Genomic DNA, 26,883 nt, shown 5'->3' on the forward strand with positions numbered 1-26,883 from the left:
CGGACCCTCCGCACGAGGCAAGCTTGTCCTCTTAGGAGGTAACCACAAGCTTCTGTGCAAAGACCTGGTTCTCGGAGAAGACGTAGTCTTTCAAGTTTTGAGTCTTGGAAGCACATCTAATTTATTGCTTGGAAATAGAGTCAGAAACAGCAAACGTTGGCAAAGGGGTGCTTTAAGCAGCAGCATGCAAGTTAAGCCCCAAATGAGCTCATCCTAAAGAAAACTTGTTTTAAAGACTTTAATCTCTCTCCCAAAAAAGGCAGTGAGATGTATTAAGTCATTTTCAGTAAGAATAAATTACTATTTCTTTCTATAGCAATTAACTATCTACAACTTAGCCAGAAAACCATAACCAAGTGTTTATAATTGTAGGTTCTTGTAAGTGTATATCAAGCGTCTTTCACTCTCTCTGCCTGACTCTGACTTGTTAGAGACAAGATATCAGAACGTACGAGGTTCCCTCTGGGTTCTTCCAAGAATGTGTGTGTGTGTGTGTGTGTGTTCCTCAGAATGCATACACATTCACACACACATATACACCCACGTGCCCAGCAGTCAGCATTCCAGTGCACGTTAGAAAGCTGTCATTCATCTAACTGTGTTGGAGACAGATTTACTCTCTCAGCAATGTGATGAAGCAGCTCAGTGAGCTGATTGCACTGTGGCAATGATAACAAGCCTGCAGGGAGATGCTGCATAACACAGTGCTCTGCAAAACAGCTGCTTATTCTGAATCCAAGTGTGCACAGCTTTTTAAACAGTGCATTTTCATTCCCAGACAAATGACAGGCCTTGGTTTTGTTTTTTACATTTCTCTGCTGCTCTTGGGTAAAGAAAACTTCTCTGTGACTTTGCAAATAATACTTGATTTCTGTTTTCTTAAAAGAAATTGGAAAGCTGGACAGCCAGATAACTGGAGTCATGGCCATGGGCCTGGAGAAGACTGTGCTGGGCTGATTTATGCTGGGCAGTGGAACGACTTCCAATGTGAGGACATCAATAACTTCATTTGCGAAAAAGACAGGGAGACAGGTAAGCAGCAGAGGGGATTTAAGAGAGAGCCGCTGAGCTTATATCTTATTAAAGGGCAAGAGGTGATGAGTATAAGGGATCTGAATGTAGGCTCGGTAATCGGGTTCCAGTCCTGGTTCTGCCATTTACTAGCTGGGCAAGCTATTAACCTCAGGGAAATAATAATATCTTCTTAATGGGGTTGTTGTGAGGACTTAAATAAGTTAATAAATGTGCCTAATGTAGAGGAAGTACTCAATAAATATTAGACTAAAAGGCCTAGGTCATTACCTTATAATATTGTCAGTCAATTGTTATTTAACATATGGCACCAGTGTTAAGTCTTTTTCATAGAGTTCCAGGCACGGATAATTCAGGTGGCCAAGCATTCAATTCCACATGTATTTATTGAGCATTTACTATGGGCCAGATGCTGTGCTAGATAATGTAGGGATATAGTTTCCCCACCTCCTTATAAGCTCATAAGCCTAAGAGGCATTTGGAGATTCTTTTTTTCATTTCAAAAGGTACTTATGTAAAGCTTCATTAAATACATGACCCTCTTCAGGACATAGCATCTTAGTTTTCTTCATCAGAACTACATTTGAAAGTTTGTGGTGGGGGAAGGAGGAAATGGGGGTGAATGGTAATAGGTATGGGTTTCTTTTAGGGGTGATGAACATGTTCTAAAATATTAGATAGTTCTAAACTCTACAACCTTGTGAATATTATGTAATTCTATCTCATAAAGTCTTTCTTTTGAAAGTTGGTGGGAGACCTTGAAGGGCAGGCACTATCTTTGTGCTCTCCCTCTGCTGTGCTCCACAGCACCAGTATCACCTCAAGGGGAGCTTCTACACACGTCTGATGCCCAGTGTTTTGCAGCTGCCACCCAGGGAACACCCCTGGATCTCCTGGCTCTAGTGGCCAGTGAGCTTGCATTCCTGGGTCCCATGAGACTATAACAAACAAATCATTCTTGGCCAGCTGCTCTCCCCAGGGGACTGTGCAGACAGCAAACTGAATCATACCCCCAGTATTTCTGTGAAAGAGGCCTATTTGCTTGTCCTGGAGCTTCAGCAAGAGGGGTAGGCTTCTGGTTTGGCTCATCTAGGGACCTACTGAGGTGCCCTCCAGGGACAAAGGCTGGTGGATGCCATCTTTGTGACCTCCCTCTGCCTCGTGACAGGGTGCAGGTAGCTCCCAGGATGGAGCTTGTACACTTGTCTGGCACCCTGATTTTTGCAACAACTGTGCAGGAGACACTTCTAGGTCACCCAGTTCTGGTGGCCAGTGGGACATACCTTTCAGTCCCATAAGACTATAAATATTTGCATATTTTAAAAGCTGCTGCCTGAAGGTCTAGTTTCTAATCAGCAAGACTCTAGTTGCTGACTGAGATCCTCCCCTTTGGGGCACTGACAAGTCTTGGCACACTCAAATGCTAGGAGCCACTAAAAATAAAAAAGGCTGCTTGAACAATCACAGTGGTTTGAAGGACAAGCAAGAGCTAGGGCAGGACTGAAAGATAAGGTTCATTCCTACAAGATGCCACTCCCTCAAGACTGGGAAAGAGGGTTGTTTTATCTAGTTTGACAACACAGAGAGTCAAGCAAAATGAAGAAAGATACATATGTTCTGAATGAAAGAACAAGATAAAACCTTATAAAAAGTCCTTAATGGAGATAAGTGATGTACCTATTAAAAAGTTCAAAATAATAGTTATAAAGATGCTCACACTGAACTCAGGAGAAGAATAGATGAACACAGTTAGAACTTCAATAAAGAGATAGAAAATATAAGAAAGTACCAAATAGAAGTTACAGAGCTGAAGAATACAATAACTGAACTGGAAAATATATACTAGTAGGGTTCAGTAGCAGACTAGATGAAGCAGAAGAAAGGATCAGTGAGCTCAAAAGCAGGGCAGTGGAACACACCCAGTGGAGAAGCAAAAAGAAAAAAGAATGAAAAAACGTGAAGATAGTTTAAGGTACTTATGAGACAACGTGAGGTGGTCCAACATTCACATTATAGGGGCCCAGAAGGAGAAGAGAGGGGTAAAGGGGCAGAAACTTCTTGAAGAAATAATGGCTGAAAACTTCCCCAACCTTGGGAAGGAAACAGACATCCAAACCCAGGAAACCCAGAGTTCCAAATAGGAGGAACCCAAAGAGACCCACACCAAGACACATTACAATTAAAATGTCAGAAGTTAAAGACAAGGAGAGAATCTTAAAAGCAGCAAGAGAAAAATAACTTGTTACATACAAGGGAACCCCTATGGACTGTCAGCTGATTTTTCAGCAGAAACTTGGCAAGCCAAAAGGGAGTGGAATGGTTTTATTAAAAGTGTTCAAAGAAAAAACCTTGCAGTTAAGAATACTCTACCCAGCAAAGTTATCCTTCAGAATTGAAAGAGAGAGAGAGTTTTCCAGACAAGCAAAACCTAAAGGAGTTCACCACCACTAGACCAGCCTTACAAGAAATGTTAAAGAGGCTTCTTTACACTGAAAAGAAAGGGTGCTAATTAAAAACAGGGAAACATATGAAAGTATAAATCTCACTGGTAAAGGTCAAAATATATTTACCTTTACATATATATAGTAAAATTCAGAATACTCTAATGTTGTAAAGGTAGTGGATTAACACTTATAAAGCTAGTATAAAGGTTAAGAGACAAAAGTAATAAAAATAACTATAACTACAATGATTTGTTAAGGGATACACAAGATTAAAAGATATAAATTGTGACATCAAAAACATAAAATGGTGTGGGGGCAGGGAGTAAAAACACAGAGTTTTAGAATGCATTCAAACTTGAGCTGTTATTAAAATAGACTATTATAAATATAAATTGTTATATGTAAGCCTCATGATAACCACAATGCAAAAACCTATAGTAGATATATAAAAGATAAATAGAAAGGAATCTAAGCCTACCACTACAGAAAATCATCAAGTCACAAAGGAAGAGAGCAAGAGAAGAAGAAACAGAGGAACTACAAAACAGCCAGAAAACAATTAACAAAATGGCAAGTAATACATATCTTTTAATAATTATTTTAAACATAAATGGACTACATTCTCCAGTCAAAAGACATAGAATGGCTGAATGGATAAAAATACAAGACCCGTCTATATGCTGCCTACAAGAGACTCACTTCAGATGAAGGATACACACAGACTGAAAGTGAAGATGTAAAAAGATATCCCATGCAAACGGAAACACAAAGAAAGATGGGGTAGCTATATTTATATCAGACATAATAGGCTTTAAAACAAAGACTGGAATAAGAGACAAAGAAGGTCATTACATAGTGATAAAGGAATCAATCCAACAAGAGTATATAACATTTGTAAATATTTATGCACCCAACATAGGAGCACCTAAGTAAAAAAAAGCAAATATCGACAGACCTAAAGGGAGAAATAGACAGCAGTACAGTATTAGTACCCCACTTTCATCAGTGAATAGATCATCCAGACCAAAAAATCAATAAGGAAACATTGGCCTTAAATGGCACATTAGATCAGGTGGACCTAACTGATAGAAAAAATCCCATCCAAAAGCAACAGAATACACATTCTTCTCAAGTGTACATGGAACATTCTCCAGAATATATCATGTTAGGCCACAAAAAAAAAGTCTCAATAAATTTAAGAAGATTGATTTCTAGCCTCATACCATTGTGACTGGAAAAGATGCTTGATATGGCTTCAATCACAAGAAGAAAACTGGAAAAATCACAAATATAAGGAGATTAAACAGCATGCTACTGAACAACCAGTGGGTCAAGGAAGAAATCAAAAAGGAAGTAAAAAATATAGTGAGACAAATGAAAATGCAACATACCAAGACTTATGGGATGTAGCAAAGCAGTTCCAGGAGGGAGGTTCATAGCAATACATCCTATATCAAGAAAAAAAGATCTCAGATAACCTAACCTTACCCCTCAAGGAACTAGACAAAGAACAAATGAAGCCCAAAGTTAGTTGAAGGAAGGAAATAAAGATCAGAGTGGAAATAAATGAAATAGAGACTAAAAAGATAATAGAAAAGATTAATGATAGAGCTGGTATTTGAAAGATAAACAAAATCAACAAACTTTTAGCTAGATTTACCAAGAAAAAAATATGGGCTCAAATATATGCAATCAGAAATGAGAGAGGAGACACTGTAACCGGTATCACAGAAATACAAAGATCACTATGAACAATTATACACCAACAAATTGGACAATCTATGAGAAATAAATTCCTAGAAACATACCATCTACAAAGAAATGAATCATGAAGAAATAAAAAAATCTGAACAGACCAATTACTAGTAAAGAGATTGAATAAGTAATCAAAAACCTCCCAATAAACAAAAGTCCAGGGCCAGATGGCTTCATTAGTGAATTCTACCAAACGTTTAAAGAAAAATTAATACCAATCCTTCTCAAACTCTTCCAAAAAATAGAAGAGGAGGAAACACTTCCAAACTCATTTTATGAGGCCAGCATTACCCTGATACCAAAGCCAGACAAGGACACTACAAGAAAAGAAAATTACAGGCCAATATCCTTGATGAACTATAGATGTAAAAATCCTCAACAAAATATTAGCAAACTGAATTCAACAATACAGTAAAAGAATTACATGCCATGATCAAGTGGGATTTATTTCAGGGATATAAGGATGGTTTAACATCCATAAATCAATCAATGAGATACACTACATTAACAGAATGAAAGAAAAAAATCATATATCATCTCAATAGATGCAGAAAAGCATTTGACAAAATTCAGTGTTCATTTATGATAAAAAAAAAAAACCACTCTCAAATGGATTCCCTGTAGAGGGAAACTCTCTATAGAGGGTCTGTGACAAGCCCACAACTAACATCATACTCAATGGTGAAAAGCTGAATACTTTTGTTCTAAGATCAGGAACAAGACAAGGATGCCCACTCTCACCACTTTTATTCAGCATAGTATTGGAAATCCTAGCCAGAGCAATTAGGCAAAAAAAAAAAAAGGCATCCAAATCAGAAAGGAAGAAGTAAAACTGTCGCTATTTGCAGGTAACATGATATTTTATATATAGAAAACCCTAATGGCTCCACCAAAAAAAAAAAATGTTAGAACTAATAAATGAATTCTGTAAAGTCGCAGGACACAAAAATCAATGTACAAAAATATGTTGTGTTTCCATACACTATAACAAACGATCAGAAAGAGAAATTAGGGAAACAATACCATTTGCAGTTGCATCAAAAAGGAAAAAAATACCTAGGAATAAATTTACCCAAGGAGGTGAAAGACCTATACACTGAAAACTATAAGACATTGATGAAAGAAACTGAAGAAGACCCAAATAAATAGAAAGATATTCTGTGTTCATGGATTGGAAGAATATTGTTAAAATGTCCATACTATCCAAAGCAATCTACAGATCCAATGCAATCCTTAGAAAAATTCCTATGGCATTTTTCACAGAAATAGAACAAACAATCCTAAAATTTGTATGGACCATGAAAGACCCCAAATAGCCAAAGTAATCTTGAGAACGAAGAGCAAAGCTAGACACAGTCCCTGATTTCAAACTATATTACAAAGCTACAGGGATCAATACAGTGTGGTAGTGGCATAAAAACAGATACATAGATCAGTGAAACAGAATATATATAACCCAGAAATAAATCCATGCATATGGATTATTGGTCAACTAACTTATGATAAAGGAGCCAAGAATATACAGTGGGGAGAGGACAATCTCTTCAATAAATGCTGTTGAGAAAACTGGACAGCCACATGCAAAAGAATGAAACTGGACCGCTCTCTTATACCATACACAAAAATAAGCTCAAAATGGGTGAAAGACTCAAATGTAAGACCTGAAACCATAAAATTCCTGGAAGAAAACATAGGTGATAATCTCCTTGATATTGATCTTGGCAATGATTTTTTGGATCTGACAAACAAAAGCAAAAATAAGCAAGTGTGACTACATCAAACCATAAAGCTTCTGCAAAGCAAAGAAAACCATCAACAAATGAAAAGTCGGCTTACTGAATGGGAAAAAATATCTGCAAATCATAGAACTGATAAGGTGCTAATATCCCAAATATATGAAAAATTCACACAACTCAATAGCAAAACACCAAACAATCCCATTGAAAAATGGTCATAAAATCTGAACAGACATTTTTCCAAAGAAGACATACAGACGGCCAACAGGTACATGAAAAGCTGCTCAACATCCCTAATCATCAAGGAAATGCAAACCACAATGAGATATCACCTCACACCTGTCAAAATGGTCATTATAGAAAAGACAAGAAATAACAAGTGTTGGTGAGGATGTGGAGAAAAGGGAACACTTATGCACTGTTGGTGGGAATGTAAATTGGTGCAGCCACTATGGAAAAACAGTATAGAGGTTCCTCAAAAAATTAAAAATATAATAGAACTACCATATGATCCAGCAATTCCACTTCTAGGTATTCATCTGAAGAAACAAAAACATTGACTTGAAAAGATATATGTACCCTTATGTTCATTAGAGCATTATTTACAATATGGAAGCAGTCTAAGGGTCCATCAATAGATGAATGGGTAAAGAAAATGCAGTATATAAATACAATGGAATATTATTATTCAGCCATAAAAAAGAATGAAATATTGCCATTTGTGACAACATGGATTAACCTTGAGGGCATTATGCTAAGTGAAATAAGTCAGAGACAGACACCATATGATCGCACTTATATGGAACCTTATAAAAAAAAAATGGAACTCATAGATACAGAAAACAGGTGGTTGCCAGAGGCGGAGAGTGGTGGGGTGTACAAAATGGGTGAAGGGGCTCAAAAGGTATAAACATCTAGTTATAAAATAAATAAGGCATGGTAATGTAATGTCATGTACAGCATGGTGACTATAGTTAATAATCCTGTTATATATCTGAAAGTTGCTAAAAGAGTAAATCTTAAAAATTCTCATCACAACAACAACAACAAAACTATAACTACATGTGGTAGTGGACGTTAACTAGACTTACCGTGGTGATCATTTTGCAATATATACAAATTTGGAATCATGTACACTTGAAACTAACATGTTATATGTCAATTTTATCTCAATTTTTAAAAACAAAGTTGATGACAAAAATATATTTTGCTCAAATTATTTTTGACAGTAACTGGGGCACAAATTATGCATTTATCCATTCAACAGTCATGTATTGAAAACCTCTAGTGTGTCAAGCACTCGTCCAAGTGCTAGAGGTCTCCAGACACGTAAGGAACTCCCATCCTGGTCAGTTTCAGGAAAAGAACACAAATATCTCAACAAGAGATTACAGTAGAGGGTGACAAGTGACCCAGATTTGTCATTTGTTAGCCTTCTTTGGCCATTTGGGATTTGAGTTGGGACTAGGATTCCCCAAAATAGGCTCTTTCAAAGTGAATTTTACCTTTTATTTAATCTGAGTAAGAATTTCTAGGCATTTATTTGAAAAAATAATTATTGAACGATGTATTTGGAATGTTTCCTATAAAAACACGTTCCTTTTTTGAATTATACATTAACATTGTTCTTTAAGAAAAACTAACACCCATCCTTTTTCCTTTCTTTTAGTACCATCACCTGCATTATAATGGACTGTGATATAATAATAAGAACAAATTTTCGGACAGTTCTCAAAGGCAAAAGATACTTCTTCCTCATTGCATCACCTTCTCACCAGATTGAAAAAAAGCACTGAAAACCAATTACTGAAAAAATTGACAGCCAACGTTCTTTACCATCTGCCATTACTTAAGGACTTGGGAACGAAAGTGTTCCCCCAGTATGATACATTGATTTTCAGTATGCAAATGGACTGAATCACATAGATTTTTCTCAGCCAGTAATCGTACAGTTATGCAAATCATGTCTTCCAGAGTATGGAATGCTCCAATCAGAAAAAAGATTATCATTGGTTGTTGAGCTTTAGGAAGAACTGAAAACGTATACTGTGTAAACAGTACCTTACATTTCTAAAATCCCACATGTAGGAAAAATATGCAGACATACAGATATATAGGTCAACTTTTAGTAACAATATGAAATATACTTAAAGAGCTTTTAAAACTTTGTATTTTTGTACAAAATATTTGCCTTTTTACAATTTTTTTCTTTTTTTTTTTTTGTTATTTTACCATTATAGTACATGAAGCCAAAGAAAACAATAATGGTACTAATAAAAACTCATAGGGTTTCTTGTCAGATTTAATTCTACACAGTGGCAAAGAATTTTTTTCAGTTGTGGTTTAAAAAAATAATTAAATATGTGTGTATATGTGTATTTTTTAATGTATCATTTCCTCAGAGGAATCAATCACTTGAAATGTCTAAGAAGTGTCCTTGCAGATTTTGCCAGTGTAGGTCAAGCCTGAGCATATGTGTGGCTCAGTCAAGTGGGCCATGCATCAAGCCCATCACCAGCCGAGACTCTTGCTGTGTGTCTGCCAGGCTCAGAGGAAGTGGTCAACTCAGGATGTGCTTTTACTTCATTTTGGCGGAGTCAGGGGTGGTGGAGAGGCATCTGTTGGGAAGGGCAGAGCACCTGAATCTGGCTATCTAGAAGGTCCTGTTTTATGGCTGAGGTATGAATATACTTGGTATCAGACCCATACCAGAGCTGATATTAAATGTCAGGAAAGTATGGCATCACATCGGCCAAAGGCAGAGATGCTAGAAAGATGGGGACAGCTATACACTACCTGGAAAGTTTATGTTTTCTTCAGTCAGATTCCAAAAAATCCATAATTCCAAGGCACATGCATGATGAAATGCAAGAATAAAATCTTGGCCACTATGTTGAACTCTTGCAAAGAACCTTTTGTCTGAGCCCATCTACCTTCTACTCCTTGACTTTCCATTGAAAAGTCTAACATGAAATGTGCTGAAAACAGGCTTAGATGTAACTGATGCTCAAAGGTAAGATTTCCATCCAACAGATTCCCTCTCCTCTCCTCCCAAGGAGCTCCCCAGCAGTGCTGCTACCTATCCCACATACAATGGTAAAAGAATAAAGACAGAGTTTGATTTTCACACCTGCAGCTGTGTGGACTGTGTTGTCTTGCCCTGGTCACTGTTCATGCCATCTCTGCAGCCCAGGAATGGTCACCTCCTCAGCACCTTTATGCCCTGCTGTCCTGTCCATGTAGTCTGGTCGGGCTGGTAGGACCCGCTGTCATCTGGGCCCTATGACACAAGACAGGCACTGGACTCTGGTACCTCTTCAGGCTCAAGACCTTCTATAGACTAAACTCTATCCTCTTTTTCATCCTCTTCTGGTTTCTTAGGTGTCAATTAAGATTCATGTTCAGAAGCAACTTGAACGTCTGATGCCATGCTCAGAAGAGAATGGTGCTGGCTCCCACAGCTGAGGGTGTTCCTAATAACAACTTACCCAGTGCTTATCATTTGTCAGGCTTCAAGCAGATGATCTCATGTCATCCTCCCAACAGCCCTAAAAAGTAGGCCTTACTACTCTCCCCATCTTATAGAGGGGAGCACTCAGGGAGGTGATGTCATTTCCTGGGTCACATCATCACCAAGGAATGAGGCAGGATTCAGACTCGAGCTTTGAAAATGTTCTAATTTTCTTTAGGAAGCAGGGTTCGTCTTAACACAGTAAAATCAGATGAAAATCACACATTACCAGATGCCTCATGTACTCCTCTGTATATTTAGCTATTTATACACCATGTTTCTATTCACCTACTCACCACTGATGCCCTTCTGGGAGGAGAGTTTTGGTAAAATGTCATGAGGTCCTCAAGCACTTGAGTTGCTATGAGAAGATGGAAACTTTTTCTTTTTAAATGACTCTTGAAAGAATGAGTGCACAACCAGAAAGAAAAAAACCCTTTCTTTTCCTCTTCATGAGCAGCGTTCACCAGGTCTTCCCATATCCTTCCAATTTTAGCAGTTAGAGTTTAAAGCAGACAACAAATAGTAAGACCTGCTCCCATTTTAAAAATCAGATGTTTAAGGAAATAGAAAGCTACATAAGTCATATATCCCTGGGACTTCCCTGGTGGTGCAGTGGTTAAGAATCTGCCTGCCAATGCAGGGGACATGGGTTCGAGCCCTGGTCTGGGAAGATCCCACATGCTGCAGAGCAACTAAGCCCGTGCGCCACAACTATTGAGCCTGCGTTCTAGAGCCCATGAGCCACAACTACCGAAGCCCTCGCACCTACAGCCTGTGCCCCGAAACAAGAGAAGCCACTGCAATGAGAAGCCCGTGCACCACAACGAAGAGTAGCCCCCGCTCACTGAAACTAGAGAAAGCCTGCACACAGCAATGAAGACCCAACGCAGCCAATCAAACAATCAATCATATATCCCTATATAAATCAGGTAACAATATTAAGCATGTGTATATTGCCTCAGATGACAAAACTGATCTCTTGAAAAATGAAGTATGTTAACTCATTCATGGCTCAAAGAAGTCCAATAATAATCATAAAAGTTTAAATATATTTAGCACTTTCACATACATTACCTCTTCCAACCTTGGTGCAAAACCTTTCTCTCTACTTTAGGAATGAGGACACTGAGGCTAATTTGAAGACTTGCCCGTTGCCCACATCACTGTCATGCAAATCTGATCAGGTTCCTCCTTCTTATGTCCCTAAGTCTAAGTCCATTCTAACCCTTACCCCCAGTTTAAAATCTTCTGAGTTGCCTGCAGGACATACATGCAGGGGAGATAAGGGCCTTGTGACCAGGTCCTCAGCTGCACCTCCAGCCTCCCCTCCAGCTGCAACCCTGCCCTCCCTTGCCATGTGCCAGAACAGCCTTGCAAGCCACCTGCAATTTCCTCCATGCTCTTTCTTACCCCCATACTTTACCTGAACTTCCCTTCCCTACCTTTGTTACCTGGAAAGTACCTCCTTTAAGATACAGCTCAAGCATCACTTCTAGCCCAAATCCTTTCAAAACAAATGCACCCTGAAGGAAGAGCTGATTCTTCCATGCCAAACGCTACACACAAGTGCTCCGGATAACATGGAGGAAAACCCACACACTGTGTTAGATGATCTACAGATTAGCTGAGAGGCCTAAATATTACTGAATTAAAAAGAGAAAGGTGGGCTTCCCTGGTGGCGCAGCGGTTGGGAATCCGCCTGCCAATGTAGGGTACACGGGTTTGAGCCCTGGTCCGGGAAGACCCCACATGCTGTGGAGCAACTAAGCCCGTGTGCCACAACTACTGAGACTGTGCTCTAGAGCCCACAAGCCACAACTACTGAGCTCACGTGCCACAACTACTGAAGCCCACGCGCCTAGAGCCCGTGCTCTGCAACAAGAGAAGCCACCACGATGAGAAGCCCGTGCACCTCAATGAAGAGTAGCCCCTGCTCACCGCAACCAGAGAAAAAACCCGCATGCAGCGACGAAGACCCAATGCAGCCTAAATAAATAAATAAATAAATTTATAAAAAAAAAGAAAGAAGAGAAAGGTGAATATGGCCAGTCAGCAATGAAATCTTAAGAGAACTGATGAATGGGAGAAGCCAAGCAGGAGAAATGAAGCAATTCACGTTGATAACAACTGGTTACTGTAAATCCACTATATTGGCTATATATGTAATATACATATTATGAATGGAATATTGAGTGAAAAGAATCAACTGGCAAAGCAGATTCATTCTATTTATCAAAATATGGCCCTGAGTCAGGGAAAAGCTTTAGAAACCTTTTCTAAATGGCTGTGTAATGAAATATCTCTTTTCTGTTATACTCAACAGTTTTAGAAGTATAGGTGAACTTTTGCCATTTTTTAGAAGGTATTTCTCTGTACCATAGCTCCATTTTCCTGGAAAGCATCCCGTAATGGCATGGCATCACACTTATTTTATAAATCACAGAGCAGATGTTAAAGAGATTCCACTCCACCCGTTCATGCTTTTTCCTCTCCTCCTAGATACACTTGTTCAAATAAGTACATAGCATGCCCAGGTTACACCAGGTGGGCAGAAGTCCAAAGAAAAGCAGGCTTAAGAAAACCAACTTTAATTCTCCAGAAGCAGAGCCCCTGGTTTTCAAACTTTTCAATGAATGAGTCTATGAATGAACTCATTCCAGCCCTGCCTGCCATAGGCAGGGTTGTATCCCAGCCTCCAGCTTTCCTCCAAGGACTTATTAGGTAAAACAGGGATCACCCGTACAACTTGCTTGGGAGTCAGCTGCCAGCAAGGAGACTCCCACCAACAACTCAACCAGGCAGGTCATTAAATGGGCTTTAACAAAAGGGTTAGTCCTCTTGGCCAGAGATGGAGAATTGTCCTTTGGCCAGTCTTCCAACCGTTGGTGCCAGAGTTTGGTGTATTCTTTAATCATCACTCATTGCCGTGATCCACTAAATAATGCCTGCAAGCTTCAGGGAATTATGAGATTCTTAAAAGCAGTTGCTGTGCCTGAGAGCAGAGGAGCTAGGCCAGGTTTGACATAAACCAGCACAAAGTGCCAGCTCTAGAGTAGCTATAATAACACCTACTATCTCCAATTACCATACGAGGAAATTGAAGATCAGACAGGTTAAATAATTTTCCAAGAACTGGGATTTGAACCCATGGCCACCTAGCTTCCACCCCGCCACGCTGTCTCCTATGATCCAACAGTAACCTTCCTGAGAGTCTGGGCTTTCTGGGTTGTATTTTGTTCTTTGCCACAAGAAATCAGTCAAGGCACCAGGTCTCTCTAACAGAAGCAGGGAGATAATGGAGGAATCGTGATTCGTGCTCTTTACATAAAAGTACTAGACCAATCTCTTTGTTATCAATGAGCGAAGAGGCAAAAGTCCACTTGGCGCCCATGCCATGGATGTCCAAAGAGGTCCAGTTTGGAGAAACCACCGTAGATTCTAGAGTAACTGGACGTCTCACAGGGTTCTCTGATATAATTAGTGTCAAATGAAAGGAGACAGGCTTGGGAGCCAAATAGACCCAGGTTTGAATCCTCCTCTCTACTTCCTGCTTGTGAGGCATATTCAAACAAGCGACAAATAGCTCTCTCCCCGCACCTCTCTTTCCCACCAGGCCCTCTGCTCATGGACAGAGCCAGCACTGGTCCAGAACTGGTTCAGAACTGGTATTGCTTGTCCTGTTATCATTAGGGTGAATTTGCATTGACAATTAGCTCACTGATCATGCCTTTCAAAATACTAGACAGGAGTGACATGGAGAAAAATTTAAATTGTGATCATCTCTTCTCTCTTAGTCCAGTAAGTTCTGAAAAAAATTAATTGGTATCTCTCTCTGTGTTATCCCTTCAATTAGGTATAAGAGTAGAGGTTCCTATCAGTTTGTATTAATTACAGATTTGGCTGCTGAAGTGAAGACCCAAAACAATGCCAGCCTAAATCTCCTCTATCTAACTATATGAACATAAGCAGCCCAGGGAGCCACCCTCCTACTATATTCCTCTTCTGCCATCCTGAAGCCATTGCCCGCACTCGCAGGGTCCAAGAGGGCTCAGCACTGCACCCACATTCCAGGAAGCACGCTCGAGGGAGAGGTGGAGAGAGAATTGCATCCCTTTAAGGCAGAAATTGCAGACATCATTTCCACTCACATCTCTTTAGCCAGAACTTAGTCAAATAGCCTCATTTGAGGAGTCTGGGAAATATTGGCTTTAGCCGTGAAATACAGTCACATGCCAAGCTAAAAATTCTATTATGATAAAAGGAAAGGAGTATGGCTATGGGTGGGAAGCAGTATAAATAGTAGTTGCACCTTCCAAACCCACCCACACCAATTCCCCTCCTGTACAACATACAGGTGACCCTTGAACAACGCAGGTTTGAACTGCATGGGTCCACTTATACGTGGATTTTTTCAATAAATACATACTACAGTACTATACGATCCACAGTTGGTTGAATCCGCAGACGCAGACCACAGATATGGAGGAACCAAATGGCATATATGGAGGGAGGACCACAAGTTATGTGTAAAGGGTCAGTGCCCCTAACCTGACCCTTTGTTGAAGGGTCAACTGTATTTTCTAACTTGCCTTCCTGTGGAGACTCTGGTGGATTGAATTACTGGCTCCAATTCTCCATACCTCCCTGCATCCACCCATTTGTAATTCCCCTCTCTGGGAGGAGGGTACCTTCCTGCCCCTTTGACTTGGGCTCAGCCAGGTGACTTGCTTCGGCCAATATTGGTGGATGTGATGTGACCAAAGGCTTGAGAAATCCTAGGGTGACTGTGCTTGCCCTCTTGTACATCTGCCATTGCCTTGAGGAGGGCTTCCTCTAGGTAGCTGCTGCCCCTGTGGCCGGGGCTCTAGAATGAACACACATGGCGCAAAGCTGCCCCAGCCAAGACAGACCTGCAGCAAGAAGCAGAGCCAGCCCAACTTTCAGAGCCTGCAGCAGAGCCACTGGGCCACCCCACAGACCTGTGAGAATAAACACCTAATGCGATATATATTCCATTGAGATTTGGGGGCTGTTTATTATACAGCATTACTGGAATAAGAGCTAACTGATACAAGTCCTTCAGCTCTAACCCAGCAGCTCTCTATGTGGTTATTTTCTATTTGTCCCTCCAGATCCCTTCTCCACCATTCTCTGGGTTTTGGAAGGTAGATCTTTATGGGCTCCATTGGCTCTTGGCTTCCAGGTGGTTCCAGTCTGAGGGTGCCATCTTTTTCTTATTGGACCCTGACTGACACCCCTCCTACCTGTACCCCACGTCCACTTCCTGGGCCTTTGCTCATCAAATCCCTGGCCTCTACCTGCCACTTAGTGTGTGCCCCCCTCCTCTTCATGGGTCCAAACATGACTCCCCTTTCGAGGACACCCTCTCTTTCAAGGCACTTCCTCAAAAGTCTGAAGCCCCCAGTGAGCTCGCTCTTTCCTTAATTCCCCCAAGACCCACCACCTGTACCACATCACCAATACTTTGTTTCATACAGCAGTCTGTAAACTGTGCTCTGGGGAGCCCAGGGATCCTGTGAAGGGGCCACAGTGGATGGAAGGAGGGTATCTGCACAGCAAATGTAGCTCCAGATCACTATCCGGATGGCTACATATGACTTTCTGCTCCACACAAATCCCACTGGAAGCATCTCTCCTGGAACTTCAACCAAACTCTAAAAGGCCAACTAAAGGAAAGCTGAAGGTCAGACAGGATATGGGAGACGCTGGCTGAACTCAGCTGCATGAGGCAGCTCCAGGTCCCGCTTACTGAGACCTCGGAGGAAAGGGGCACAAGAGGAACAGCACGGAAGCCTGATGCTGTGGGAAATCCTGCTCAAACAGACAAAAAGCAAGAAAGAGTCCCAGTGGACTTGCTAACATGCTCTTAAAAATCTATAATCCTGCCTCCGCCAAAAGATTTCCTAGCCCCAACCTTCCGCCATGATGTTCATAGATAGTAAATGAATAATGATTTTTCTCGTGCTTAATCAGCATATACAATGATCATGGACATTGTAGACACACACTACCTTGTTATTGATGGTAATAACAACTTATTTCTAAACAACTATTTGCCTTGCCTCCATTTGGACAATACTGTGTGAAAATAAGCTCTTTTTACTCCAAAAGTATAGTTTGGAGTCCACTTCATAAAATAGTCTGGATTTCAAGTCCTATAAGATGCCACTTAATTGACACTCTGCCAAGAAATAATCAGTTTATACCAGAACTTCACCTATTTCAACCCTATAACCTACAACTTCACTGGGTGAAGTATACCAAGAGGCCTAAATCAACAGGCACAAGGAATAATGACCTTCACACAGAGCCTGGCATTTCTCAGAAAGAAAAAAAAAGCCCCCCAAAATTAAATGATGGATAGATAGATGGAAGGAAGGAGGGAGGGAGGAAGAAAGATAGGAGACAGAAACATAGACACATAGATGCATAGAATGGAAGAGAAAAAGAAAGAGGGTCAGCCAGGAGAAAGCTGTTACCATTTTTTTTTTTTTTACCCCAGAGTCCATTTGAAAGAGTTCTTTCGGCGGAAAAAGCACTGCCTTAAAGTCCACTGAAGTCCTGAAGTCCTCCGCCTGCCCCCCCAGGCAGGTGAAACCTGAGTTTAAGATGATGACAGCTTAGGAGCAGCCAGCGGCACTGCACATACTCTTCTGAAGGCATGAAAAACTCATCTGCTCAAGATCATTGGTGCTCACTTTTCAACTCTGTGACCACAGTGTTTTGAAATCATAGAGCCCCAGCATTACCTTTTCCTGTTTTCGTCTTCCATCGCAGGCAACAGGATCATATGCACTGCATTCTTCCACAGTCTGCAGTAAGAACTGGCAGCTTGGTCAGCTGGCCCTGGCATTTGGGGTTGCTGCTTCCCACCTCCCGTGGGGACTGTTTTCCTCCCTAATTCAGCTCGCTGACACGCACCCTACCACAACGGGCACCTCCTGAGGCCAGAGCAGGGGAGGCCAGGAACCCAGCATGTTACCCAAATACAGGGTGGGGTTGAACCTATCCAGGAGCAGACCTGCCAGAGACAGGCTGCTCCCAGCAACCGGAAACCCCCGCAGGAAGGCACTGGGCACCACTGAAAAGTAGGCAGGGCTGATCTGTCTGAACATTCGCATGAACTCTGGATTCTCATCCTTCCCTGTCTAGCCCTGTTGCTATTTTTGAGAAATAATCTCCTACTTAGTATTAGAGATTATATAAGAAAATACCACTTCTCATAAGAAAATAAACCAGTCCCCAAGATTAGCACTTGAAGGATAACATCCTGGACCACACAGCCTGATGTGTCCCTAAGCTTCACGTTCTCCTGGGGCCTCATGGATCCCTGCTGTCATCACAGCAGGAGGGGGACACTGCTCTGTCAACGCTCGCATCCAAGCATTGACCAAACCCCTCCCTTTCATTCTCTAGGTTAGAAGCTCTGGAGAAGGCTTACAGTCAGGGCTAGAGCACAATAAAAGATAAACAGTCACAGAGAGCATCCAGTTGCTAGACAAGCAGAGCTTGCCAGCCACAGAGGATTCCAGGGAGGAGAGGTCTCACCTGGACTGCTCCTTTCCTCACTCCAGGGTGCCGCCTGACATCACCTTGAAAACCCCCTGTCCAGAAGCACCTTTTAGGCATCTAGACCCCCGAAGTGCCCCTCTCCTGCCTACAGATCCATGGGTCCACCCTGGAGACACCTGTCTCTAGTTATTCACACGACACAGATCTCAACTTTCAGAAAAGATCCAGTCTCACCCTACAGGGTCTGCACCAGAATAACCAAATCTCAATAATAAAAACCCAATGCCACTAATACAAGAAACAGAGGAAGGGACAGGGAGGGAGACAAACCTCGGTAGAAAGGCTGGGAAGGTGATACTTCACCCAAAGAAATGTGTCTCCAAAGGTGGACTCTTAGTAATTGTGGGGAGGAATCTGTGGATAGGAGGTAAAAGGGGGGATGACATTTATAAGGGGGGATGACATTTATAAGCGGGGATGACATTTATAAGTGGACCATTTTTTCCTTATCTTTATAGACGTTACTTTCTTAGAGCAGTTTTAGATTTAGGGAAAAATTGATCAGAAAGTTCAGCCAGTTCCCACACATCTCCTCCCAGTTGCAACTGCACAGGTGGAATGAAGGAGAGTGAGGCCCTTGGCCTTGGGAACTTGGCTGTCACAAGGCATTTAGGAGGCAGTTCCAGAAAAAAAAAAAAAAAGATAAAATCTGTCCTCCGAGACAAGGCAGAAGCCAGCCCTCCCAGGGTGAGATAACGAAGACTGCATGCTTAGCACCCAGCTCGGGGGGCTTGCAAACTGACACTACCTATTTCGAAAACCTTGCAAAATTAAAAAGAGAGTTCCTCTATGGATGGCAATTGTTAGCCTGTCTTCAGAGCAGGAGCCGTTTCAGCTCTTCTCTTTTGTGGGAATTTTGGGGAATACAGGAAATTGGGGGCACCCTGACGTCCTTACTCAAACCCCTTTACCACTCACCCGAACACCCTCTTTTTCCCATTTTCTGCAAATTGGCACCATTCTCTCCCCAGGCATCTTATGCGATGGCCGAGCACTGTATATCCTTGCTGACGTTCTAGTCTTCAGAACCTCCTCCTATAGGACACCCAGGATAAAATGTTCAAGGATACACCACTCCCTGGAGCTCCTCAAAATCAGCAGTACCACAGTTGTGCATCTGGCCTCAGGATCAAGCCTTGAGATCTGTCTCTTCTCCCCCTTATTAATTTATTCCATCATTTATTCATTTATATCATATGTGTATGGACTCAATCCCCCTAGGGTCTTTGTAGTCTGTGCGTCAAGACTCCCAATAAATTACTGAATGTCCTCGCCAGCACTATATTTCGAAGAGATTTCAGGAGGAAGGGGGCAGAGTGGTTTGTGTCTTTCCACGCGTATTCTAGACAAGGAGTCAGCGTGCGATAGTCTGTGGGCCAAATACAGCCCCCTGTGTGTTTTTATAAATAAAGTTTTATTGGAACACAGCTGTGCTCATTGTTTAAGCACTGTCCATGGCTGCTCTTGAACTGCAACGGCAGAGTTGAACAGTTGCGATAGAGACCAGATAGCCTATAACGCTGACATGTCCTATCTGTTCCTTTACAGAAAAATTTTGCCAACCCCTATACTAGATGGTAATAATTTATCTTTCTGTAGTGCTTAGGAAGTGTTTCACACATATAATTTTATTTCAGACAAACATCTCAGTGGATTAGGATACTTTATCACTTATAGTATCATTGCGCTGCTATGACATTTCCTACTTTACAAAATGAGGAAGCTGAGGCTGAAGGTGTTAATGGACTGGGCACTGAGTAGCAGAGGGGTCCTCAAACTCAGCACTGTTTCCATCCCACTCTCCCACCACTGTGTCTACAATACCAATATCCTTAATGTGACCTGATAAGAGTCTGAAGGGCACACAGAATCATCTTAAGGAGCTTTAAAAGCAGGGTAGCACTTTCGACAACCTCTCTTGTAAGAGGTCACCAATAATGATAGCAACTGGAAAAGGCAAAATGATAGAGACAGTAAAAAGATCAGTGGTTGCTAGGAGGGAGGGGAGAGAATGGAAAAACCTGACAAGTGCTACCTTAGCCAGGTGACCAAAGCCAACATTAACAGTCATAATTCATGTGGATGGCCTGTACTCTTGATATGATGTAATGAAAATGGCACTTTATCCTTTGGTCTGTCTCCCAAAAGCCCATAAAGTCAGTCTATTCATGCAGAAAACAACGGACACATTCCTATGGAAGGATATCCTACAAAATATCTGACTGGTACTCCTAAAAACTGTCAAGGCCATCAAAAACAAACAAGGAACAAAAAACAGTCAAAGCCAAGGAGAGCCTATGGAGACCTGACAATTCCATGTTATGTCGTATCTTGAATGGGATCCTGAGACAGAAAAAGGACATTAGGTCAAAATTAAGGGCATCTGAGTAAAGTATCGACTTTGGTTAATAATAATGAACCAATATTGGTTCACTGATTGTAACACATGTACCATACTAATGTAAGATGTTAAGATAAAGGAAACTGGGTGCAGGGTATAAGGGAATCCTCTGTACTATCTACTCAATTTTTTTGTAGTAAGTCAGAAAGAGAAAGACAAATACCGTATGCTAACACATATATATGGAATCTAAGGGGAAAAAATGTCATGAAGAACCTAGGGGTAAGATGGGAATAAAGACACAGACCTACTAGAGAATGGACTTGAGGATATGGGGAGGGGGAAGGGTAAGCTGTGACAAAGTGAGAGAGTGGCATGGACATATATACACTACCAAACGTAAAACAGATAGCTAGTGGGAAGCAGCCGCATAGCATAGGGAGATAGCTTGGTGCTTTGTGACCACCTAGAGGGGTGGGATAGGGAGGGTGGGAGGGAGGGAGATGCAAGAGGGAAGAGATATGGGAACATATGTATATGTATAACTGATTCACTTTGTTATAAAGCAGAAACTAACACACCATTGTAAAGCAATTATACTACAATAAAGATGTAAAAAATAAATAAATAAAAACCAAGGGAACTTTTTGGCCAACCCAATAAAATAAATAAATAAAAAATAAAGTGTATTTTTTTTTAAAAGTTGCTAAATTAGATACAAAGCTATACTAACAGGGCAATAACAACTCCTGGGCATATATCCAGAGAAAACCATAATTCTAAAAGATACATGCACCTCAATGTTCACTGCAGCACTATTTACAACAGGTAAGACATGGAAGCAACCTAAATGTCCATCGACAGAGGAATAAATAAAGAAGATGTGGTATATATATACAATGGAACATTACTCAGCCATAAAAAAGAATGAAATAATGTCATTTGCAGCAACATGGATGGACACAGAGGTTATTATACTAAGTGAAGCGAGTCAGACAGAAAGACAAATATCATGTGATATCACTTATATGTGGAATCTAAAAAATGATACAAATAAACTTATTTACAAAACAGAAACAGACTCACAGACTTAGAAAACAAATTTATGGTTACCAAAGGTGAAAGGTGGGGGGAGGGATAAATTAGGAGGTTGGGATTAACATACACACACTACTATATATAAAACAGATGATCAATAAGGACCTACTGTATAGCCCAGGGAACTCTACTCAATACTCTGTAATAACTTACATAGGAAAAGAATCTGAAAAAGAATAGATATATGTATATGTATAACTGAATCACTTTGCTGTGCACCTGAAACTAACACAACATTGTAAATCAACTATACTCCAATATAAAATAAAAATTAAAAAAAGAATTACAAAGTGAAAAAATAAAAATAAATTTTATTTTAGTTGCTAAATTAGATACAAAGCTACACTAACAGGACAATAGGGCCATAACCTTTGGAGTTATCTCTTCAGCCAGACAGAAATCATCTGCTCCTCTACTGGTCAAAAATCACTGGCAGCTTATCAATTATCTTCATTAACATCCAGCTTTACAGCGTTTGAGCCATTAAGTTGCCGAAGTTTCATTCATTTTTAGTGTCCCCATAGTTTTGTCTTTTCCAGAATGCCATATAGTTGGGATCATACAGTATGTAACCTTTTCTTATTGGCTTCTTTCAATTACTATTTATCATATTACTAATAAAGAGTAATATGCATTTAAGCTTCTTCTATGTCTTTTCATGGCTTAATAGCTCATTTCTTTTTAGTGCTGAATAATATTCCATTGCCTGGCTATACCACAGTTTACCCATTCACCTACTAAAGGACATCTTGGTTGCTTCCAAGTTTTAGCAATTATGAACAAAGCTGCTATAAACATCTGTGTGTAGGGTTTTGAGTGGACATAAGTTTTCAGTTCCTTTGGGTAAATACCAAGGAGCATGATTGCTGTATCATATGGTAAGAGTATGTTTAGCTTTGTAAGAGACTGTTTTCCAAAGTAGCTGTACCATTTTGCATTCTCACCAGCAATGTATGATCCTGTTGCTCCACATCCTTGTCAGCATTTGGTGTTTTCAGTGTTCTGGACTTTGGCTATTCTAAAAGGTGTATAGTGGTTAATCTTTGTTATTTAACTGAAATATTTAGTCCACTAACAAGTAATGTGATTGTCGTGTATTTGGATTTAAATCAAGCATCACGGGTTTTGTGTCTCACTTTCTCATGTTCCCTTTCTCCCCTTTCCTGTCTTCTTTTGGATCAAATATTGTTTTGCCCCCTTCTCTACTTTTTGTTTTTCTATTTAGACATTATTTTGACATTATGTTAGTGGTTATGTTAGCTTAGAAAATATAATATTCTTTTTGACTTTTTGAGTACAATTTATTCAATCTATTAAAAAAAGTTCACCCCTTTCTCCCACCCCCACCCCCTACCCCTTGCAATCACCAACATGTTCTCTGTATCTATGAGCTCAGTTTTTTGGGTTTTGTTGTTTTTCTTCAAGATTCCACATAAAAGAGAGATCATATAGTATTTGTCTTTCGCTGTCTGACTTATTTCACTTAGCATTAATGCCCTCAAAGTCCATCCATGTTGTCACAAATGGCAAGATTTCATTCTTTTTTAAGGCTGAATAATATTCCACTGTGTATATATACCAAAATTTCTTTATCCATTCATCCATCAATGAACACTTAGGCTGTTTCCATATCTTGGCTATTGTGAATAATGCTGCAATAAACACGGGTGCTGCATACAGCTTTTCAAATTAGGGTTTTGTTTTCCTCAGAAAAATATCCAGAAATGGAATTGCTAGATCATATGATAGTTCTATTTTTAATTTAAGCCACCTCCATATTGTTCTCCATAGTGGTTGCACCCATTAACATTCACACAGACAATGCACAAGGGTTCCCTTTTCTTCACATTCTCATCAACATTTGTTATTTCTTATCTTTTTGATAAGTCATTCTGACAGCTGTGAAGTGATATCTCATTGTGGTTTTGATGTGCATTTTCCTGGCGATTAGTGATGTTGAACATCTTTTCATGTACTTGCTGGCCATTCATGTTTTCTTTGGAAAAATGTTTATTCAGATCCTCTGCCTATTTTTTAATCAGATTTTTTTTGGCTATTGAGTTATATGAGTTCTTTGTATATTTGGGATATTAGCCCTTTATCAGATCTATGATTTGCAATCATTTTCTCCCATTCAGTAGGTTGCCTTTTCATTTTGTTGCCTTTTCATTTCTGCTGGGCAGAAGTTTTTAGTTTTATATAGTTCGACTTGTTTATTTTTGCTTGTTGCTTTTGGTGTCAGATTACCAAAAATCATTGCCAAGGCCTATGTCAAAGAGCCTACCGCCTCTGTTTTCTTCCAGGGGTTTTATGGTTTCAGGTCTTAACATTCAAGGCTTTACTCTCATAACTCATAACGCTTATACTGTTTTCTTCACTACTAGCTAGACCCAGGATTCTTAATTGGTAGGTCACATATAGTACAGTGGCATCTCACAAATCCATTGCTAACATGTGGCCAAATATTGATCAACATATAAATTTCATTTTGGGCACAACTACAATACTTACTGTTACAGAGTTGTTCAAAAAATGAAACACAGAGGTGACAAGGCTGTGAAAAGCAATATAGAGCTATGTGGAACTTACTGTAAGGCGGTAAAGCATAAATTTTTATCAGGCTAGTACCAAAGGCAAATGTTATGCTAATTTAACCATGTGAGTAAAAGGCCAGGGCAGTAAAAAGGTCTTCTGAAACAACAACACGGCCTGAAAAGCTGCCAGGTGAATGAGGCAATGACTGTGGATGCTTTCATAACACCTTGAGAAAGTGTTAAACCCGAACAGTGGCTGCATGGTAATTTATTGCTTACTTGTTTACTGTTGTTCTGAGTATTTCAATCTCTTCACAAATGTCACCAAAATTCTAGCATACGAGAATGGACTAGAAATGTAAGAGCTGAGAATCAGTGAGCCAGGCTGTAAAATGTCAGAACTAAGAGAAAGCAAAAAAGATGCGAATAGAGTGAAAGACTGATAGATTTCTGACCCTATCTGCAGAGCCTCTGCTTTTGGCATTGGGCACTAGGCAAAAACACCTCCAAGTCCTTCCAGGCCTACGATTACATCTCAAGAAGATAGCTCATTTGTTGGAGAATTCATCTCTCACCAACCAATCCCAGGAGAGAGAGATGAAGGGGTGGAGGGGAAGCAATTTTTCATAGAGCTGAGCCTTAGACCACTGTCAACGCTGTAATTATATTACACTTGCCACTTATTTTGGTAATTTATCGGGGTAAGGTACATGGGATAATTTTAAAACTAAATTCATTCAGTCACTTTCAAAAACATTCAACTGGCTTATGTGTGGAGCAATAAAGTGTGAAAGTGACACAGCATCCAAATTATAGCCATGTGTGACTTGGCTTTTTTATTTGGGGGAAAGAAAATGGTCAAGCCTTAAGGATCGTGTTTCTCTCTGTCGCTCTGACTCTGAGGAATAATGAGTTCCTGCTGGCGACACAGTGGCTTGGGGAGGCAAGCACAGAGGGGCTTTGGTGCACTTCCAAAGCTGTGTGTGAGCCTTCAACATGAGACCCTGGTTCGGCGGGAGGAACAGTGAGTGAACCCTGCTGAACAGGGGCTGGGGGTGTCACGTGTTAACATACAGACCTTCCCTGAGATCCCTAAGCACTTCTCAAATGTGAATTAACTTGAGCATCCTTACCACAGAGCACAAGGCACAGTTATTCATTCATACATTCATCAAAGATTCATATAGTCAACCTCTTAGGACCTCTCTACTATGTTCTAGATCCTGTGCCAGATGCTAGGGATCTTTCTTGAGTTCCCTGGAAAGCAGATCCCAAGATAAAGCCTTCATTTACCTCCTCCACCAGCCATTCTAGATTTCACTCACCTTTGGCCAGTACTCCAGACAGCTGAGGCTTCCTGCCTGATGGGCTGACCCAGAACCTCAGCCCTGAGTCCTCAGCTGCCTTGGCCTCATCAAGCCATAGCTGTTGAAGTTGCCCACTTACTGTTATTGCTGGCATGGAAGCACCGAGAGACACCCAAGTGAGTCCTCTGGGCTCCACTCAACTCCTCCATGCTTTCATTATGTAGGAGCAATCCTATGCCTCATGGTAATTAGGGTCAATTTTGCCCACCAAGGGGATAATTCTTTTCTTTGCCAGTTCTTCCACTGACATGAGGAGCCTAAAATGACCTGACATAGTCACAGTGTCAAGTTCAACTGCTGCCTGGTGTTCCCCTTGTGGAAACCAGAACCTTTAAAATGGCAGAGTCTAAAGTTGCAAGCTTGATAAGCAGTGATCCTGAGAGGATCCACACCCATTTCTATCCCTTGGTTCCTGTACCTGTGAATTCTAGTTATTGGGAGCATAGCACTATAGCCACTGACTTAGTGGATATACTGCACCCTGGAGGACAGCACCCTAACTCTGCAGGTTATTGCTCCAAGGCTAGAACCCTAGCTGAGCCTTCAACAGTCTTTGCACTCTCCCATTAGGCTAGCTACTTCTGGTTGATCAGATCTCTGGGGAGACCAGTAGATCTCGTGTTCATGTGCCCTTTGCCACAATGCTGTGCAGGATGCCATTTTTAATAGATCAGGAATTCTGTGAGCCCTTGGGTGGTGATATTAATAGAGACATGTGGGTAGGGTGGGTATATCAATTCTGGAAAGGACAAATTGAAATTGACATCATTCTGCTATCAAGTGGGTGGTCTGGTCTCCCCAAGGCTCATCACTAGCTGTCCACATCCACAAGATGAGACATCTTGTCTACCTTGTGGTTGAGAGCTCCCTCTGCAGTGGGGGTTCTCTGGTGGGCATTAATGTAGGATACAAAGATACACATACTCTGTGCCCACAACCATAGATACATCCTCATGCCTCTTCCCCAGATTTCCTCACCATGGACCTTCCAATTTTGTTCCTTCTGGGCCCCGACCAAGCAGTCAAGCCATTCACTCTTGTCCAAGAATTCCTATCAATCTGTATCTCAGGGTACTTCTCCTTCTTTATAAAGTGAGCCTTTATAAGGCCACCCTGAGAGGGGGTACAACATGGCAGCAGTCCATCTCTAGCCAGCACCAAGATCCCATGATCTTTCTTTCCACTGTGCTGGTAAATGGATAGCAGGTGGCTGGTTAAGTTTCCCACTGTGGTAGGTTCAGGGCAGGGATGTGATATGAGTGAGGCTCTTTGGTGCTTAAGTCTGTGCTTCTCCTTGGCACCCCACTCTGCCAAACCAGAGAGCAGTGCTAGGATGGAGAATACATAGTTTCTCCTATAAGTTCTTTGCCCAGTGGGTGGTCACTACTACTCTAGCGACTGGCCAGAACATGACACCCTCTACAGAGCAGGTCAGAAAAACATCCGTGTGCCAGCTCCCACTCTGCCCA

At 41.0% G+C, this 26,883-nt stretch overlaps 1 protein-coding gene and 1 long non-coding RNA gene across 3 annotated transcripts in view; one reads left to right on the forward strand and one right to left on the reverse strand.

Annotated features, from left to right (window-relative positions):
- The window catches only part of COLEC12 (collectin subfamily member 12), a 43,630-nt gene extending 33,528 nt beyond the window's left edge, over positions 1 to 10,102 (forward strand). Inside the window, exons 7-8 of the mRNA XM_060028760.1 lie at positions 887 to 1,032; positions 8,637 to 10,102. Coding sequence (XP_059884743.1) covers positions 887 to 1,032; positions 8,637 to 8,656 — 166 coding nt within the window. The 3' untranslated portion in view covers positions 8,657 to 10,102. The remainder of the gene's footprint in view (positions 1 to 886; positions 1,033 to 8,636) is intronic.
- LOC132436173 (uncharacterized) overlaps positions 1 to 26,883 on the reverse strand; it is a 73,726-nt gene that overhangs the window by 32,247 nt on the left and 14,596 nt on the right. The gene's annotated exons all lie outside the window — the stretch shown is intronic.

This window comes from Delphinus delphis, chromosome 13 (genome assembly GCF_949987515.2).
Source record: "Delphinus delphis chromosome 13, mDelDel1.2, whole genome shotgun sequence".
Taxonomy (NCBI): Eukaryota; Metazoa; Chordata; class Mammalia; order Artiodactyla; family Delphinidae; genus Delphinus; species Delphinus delphis.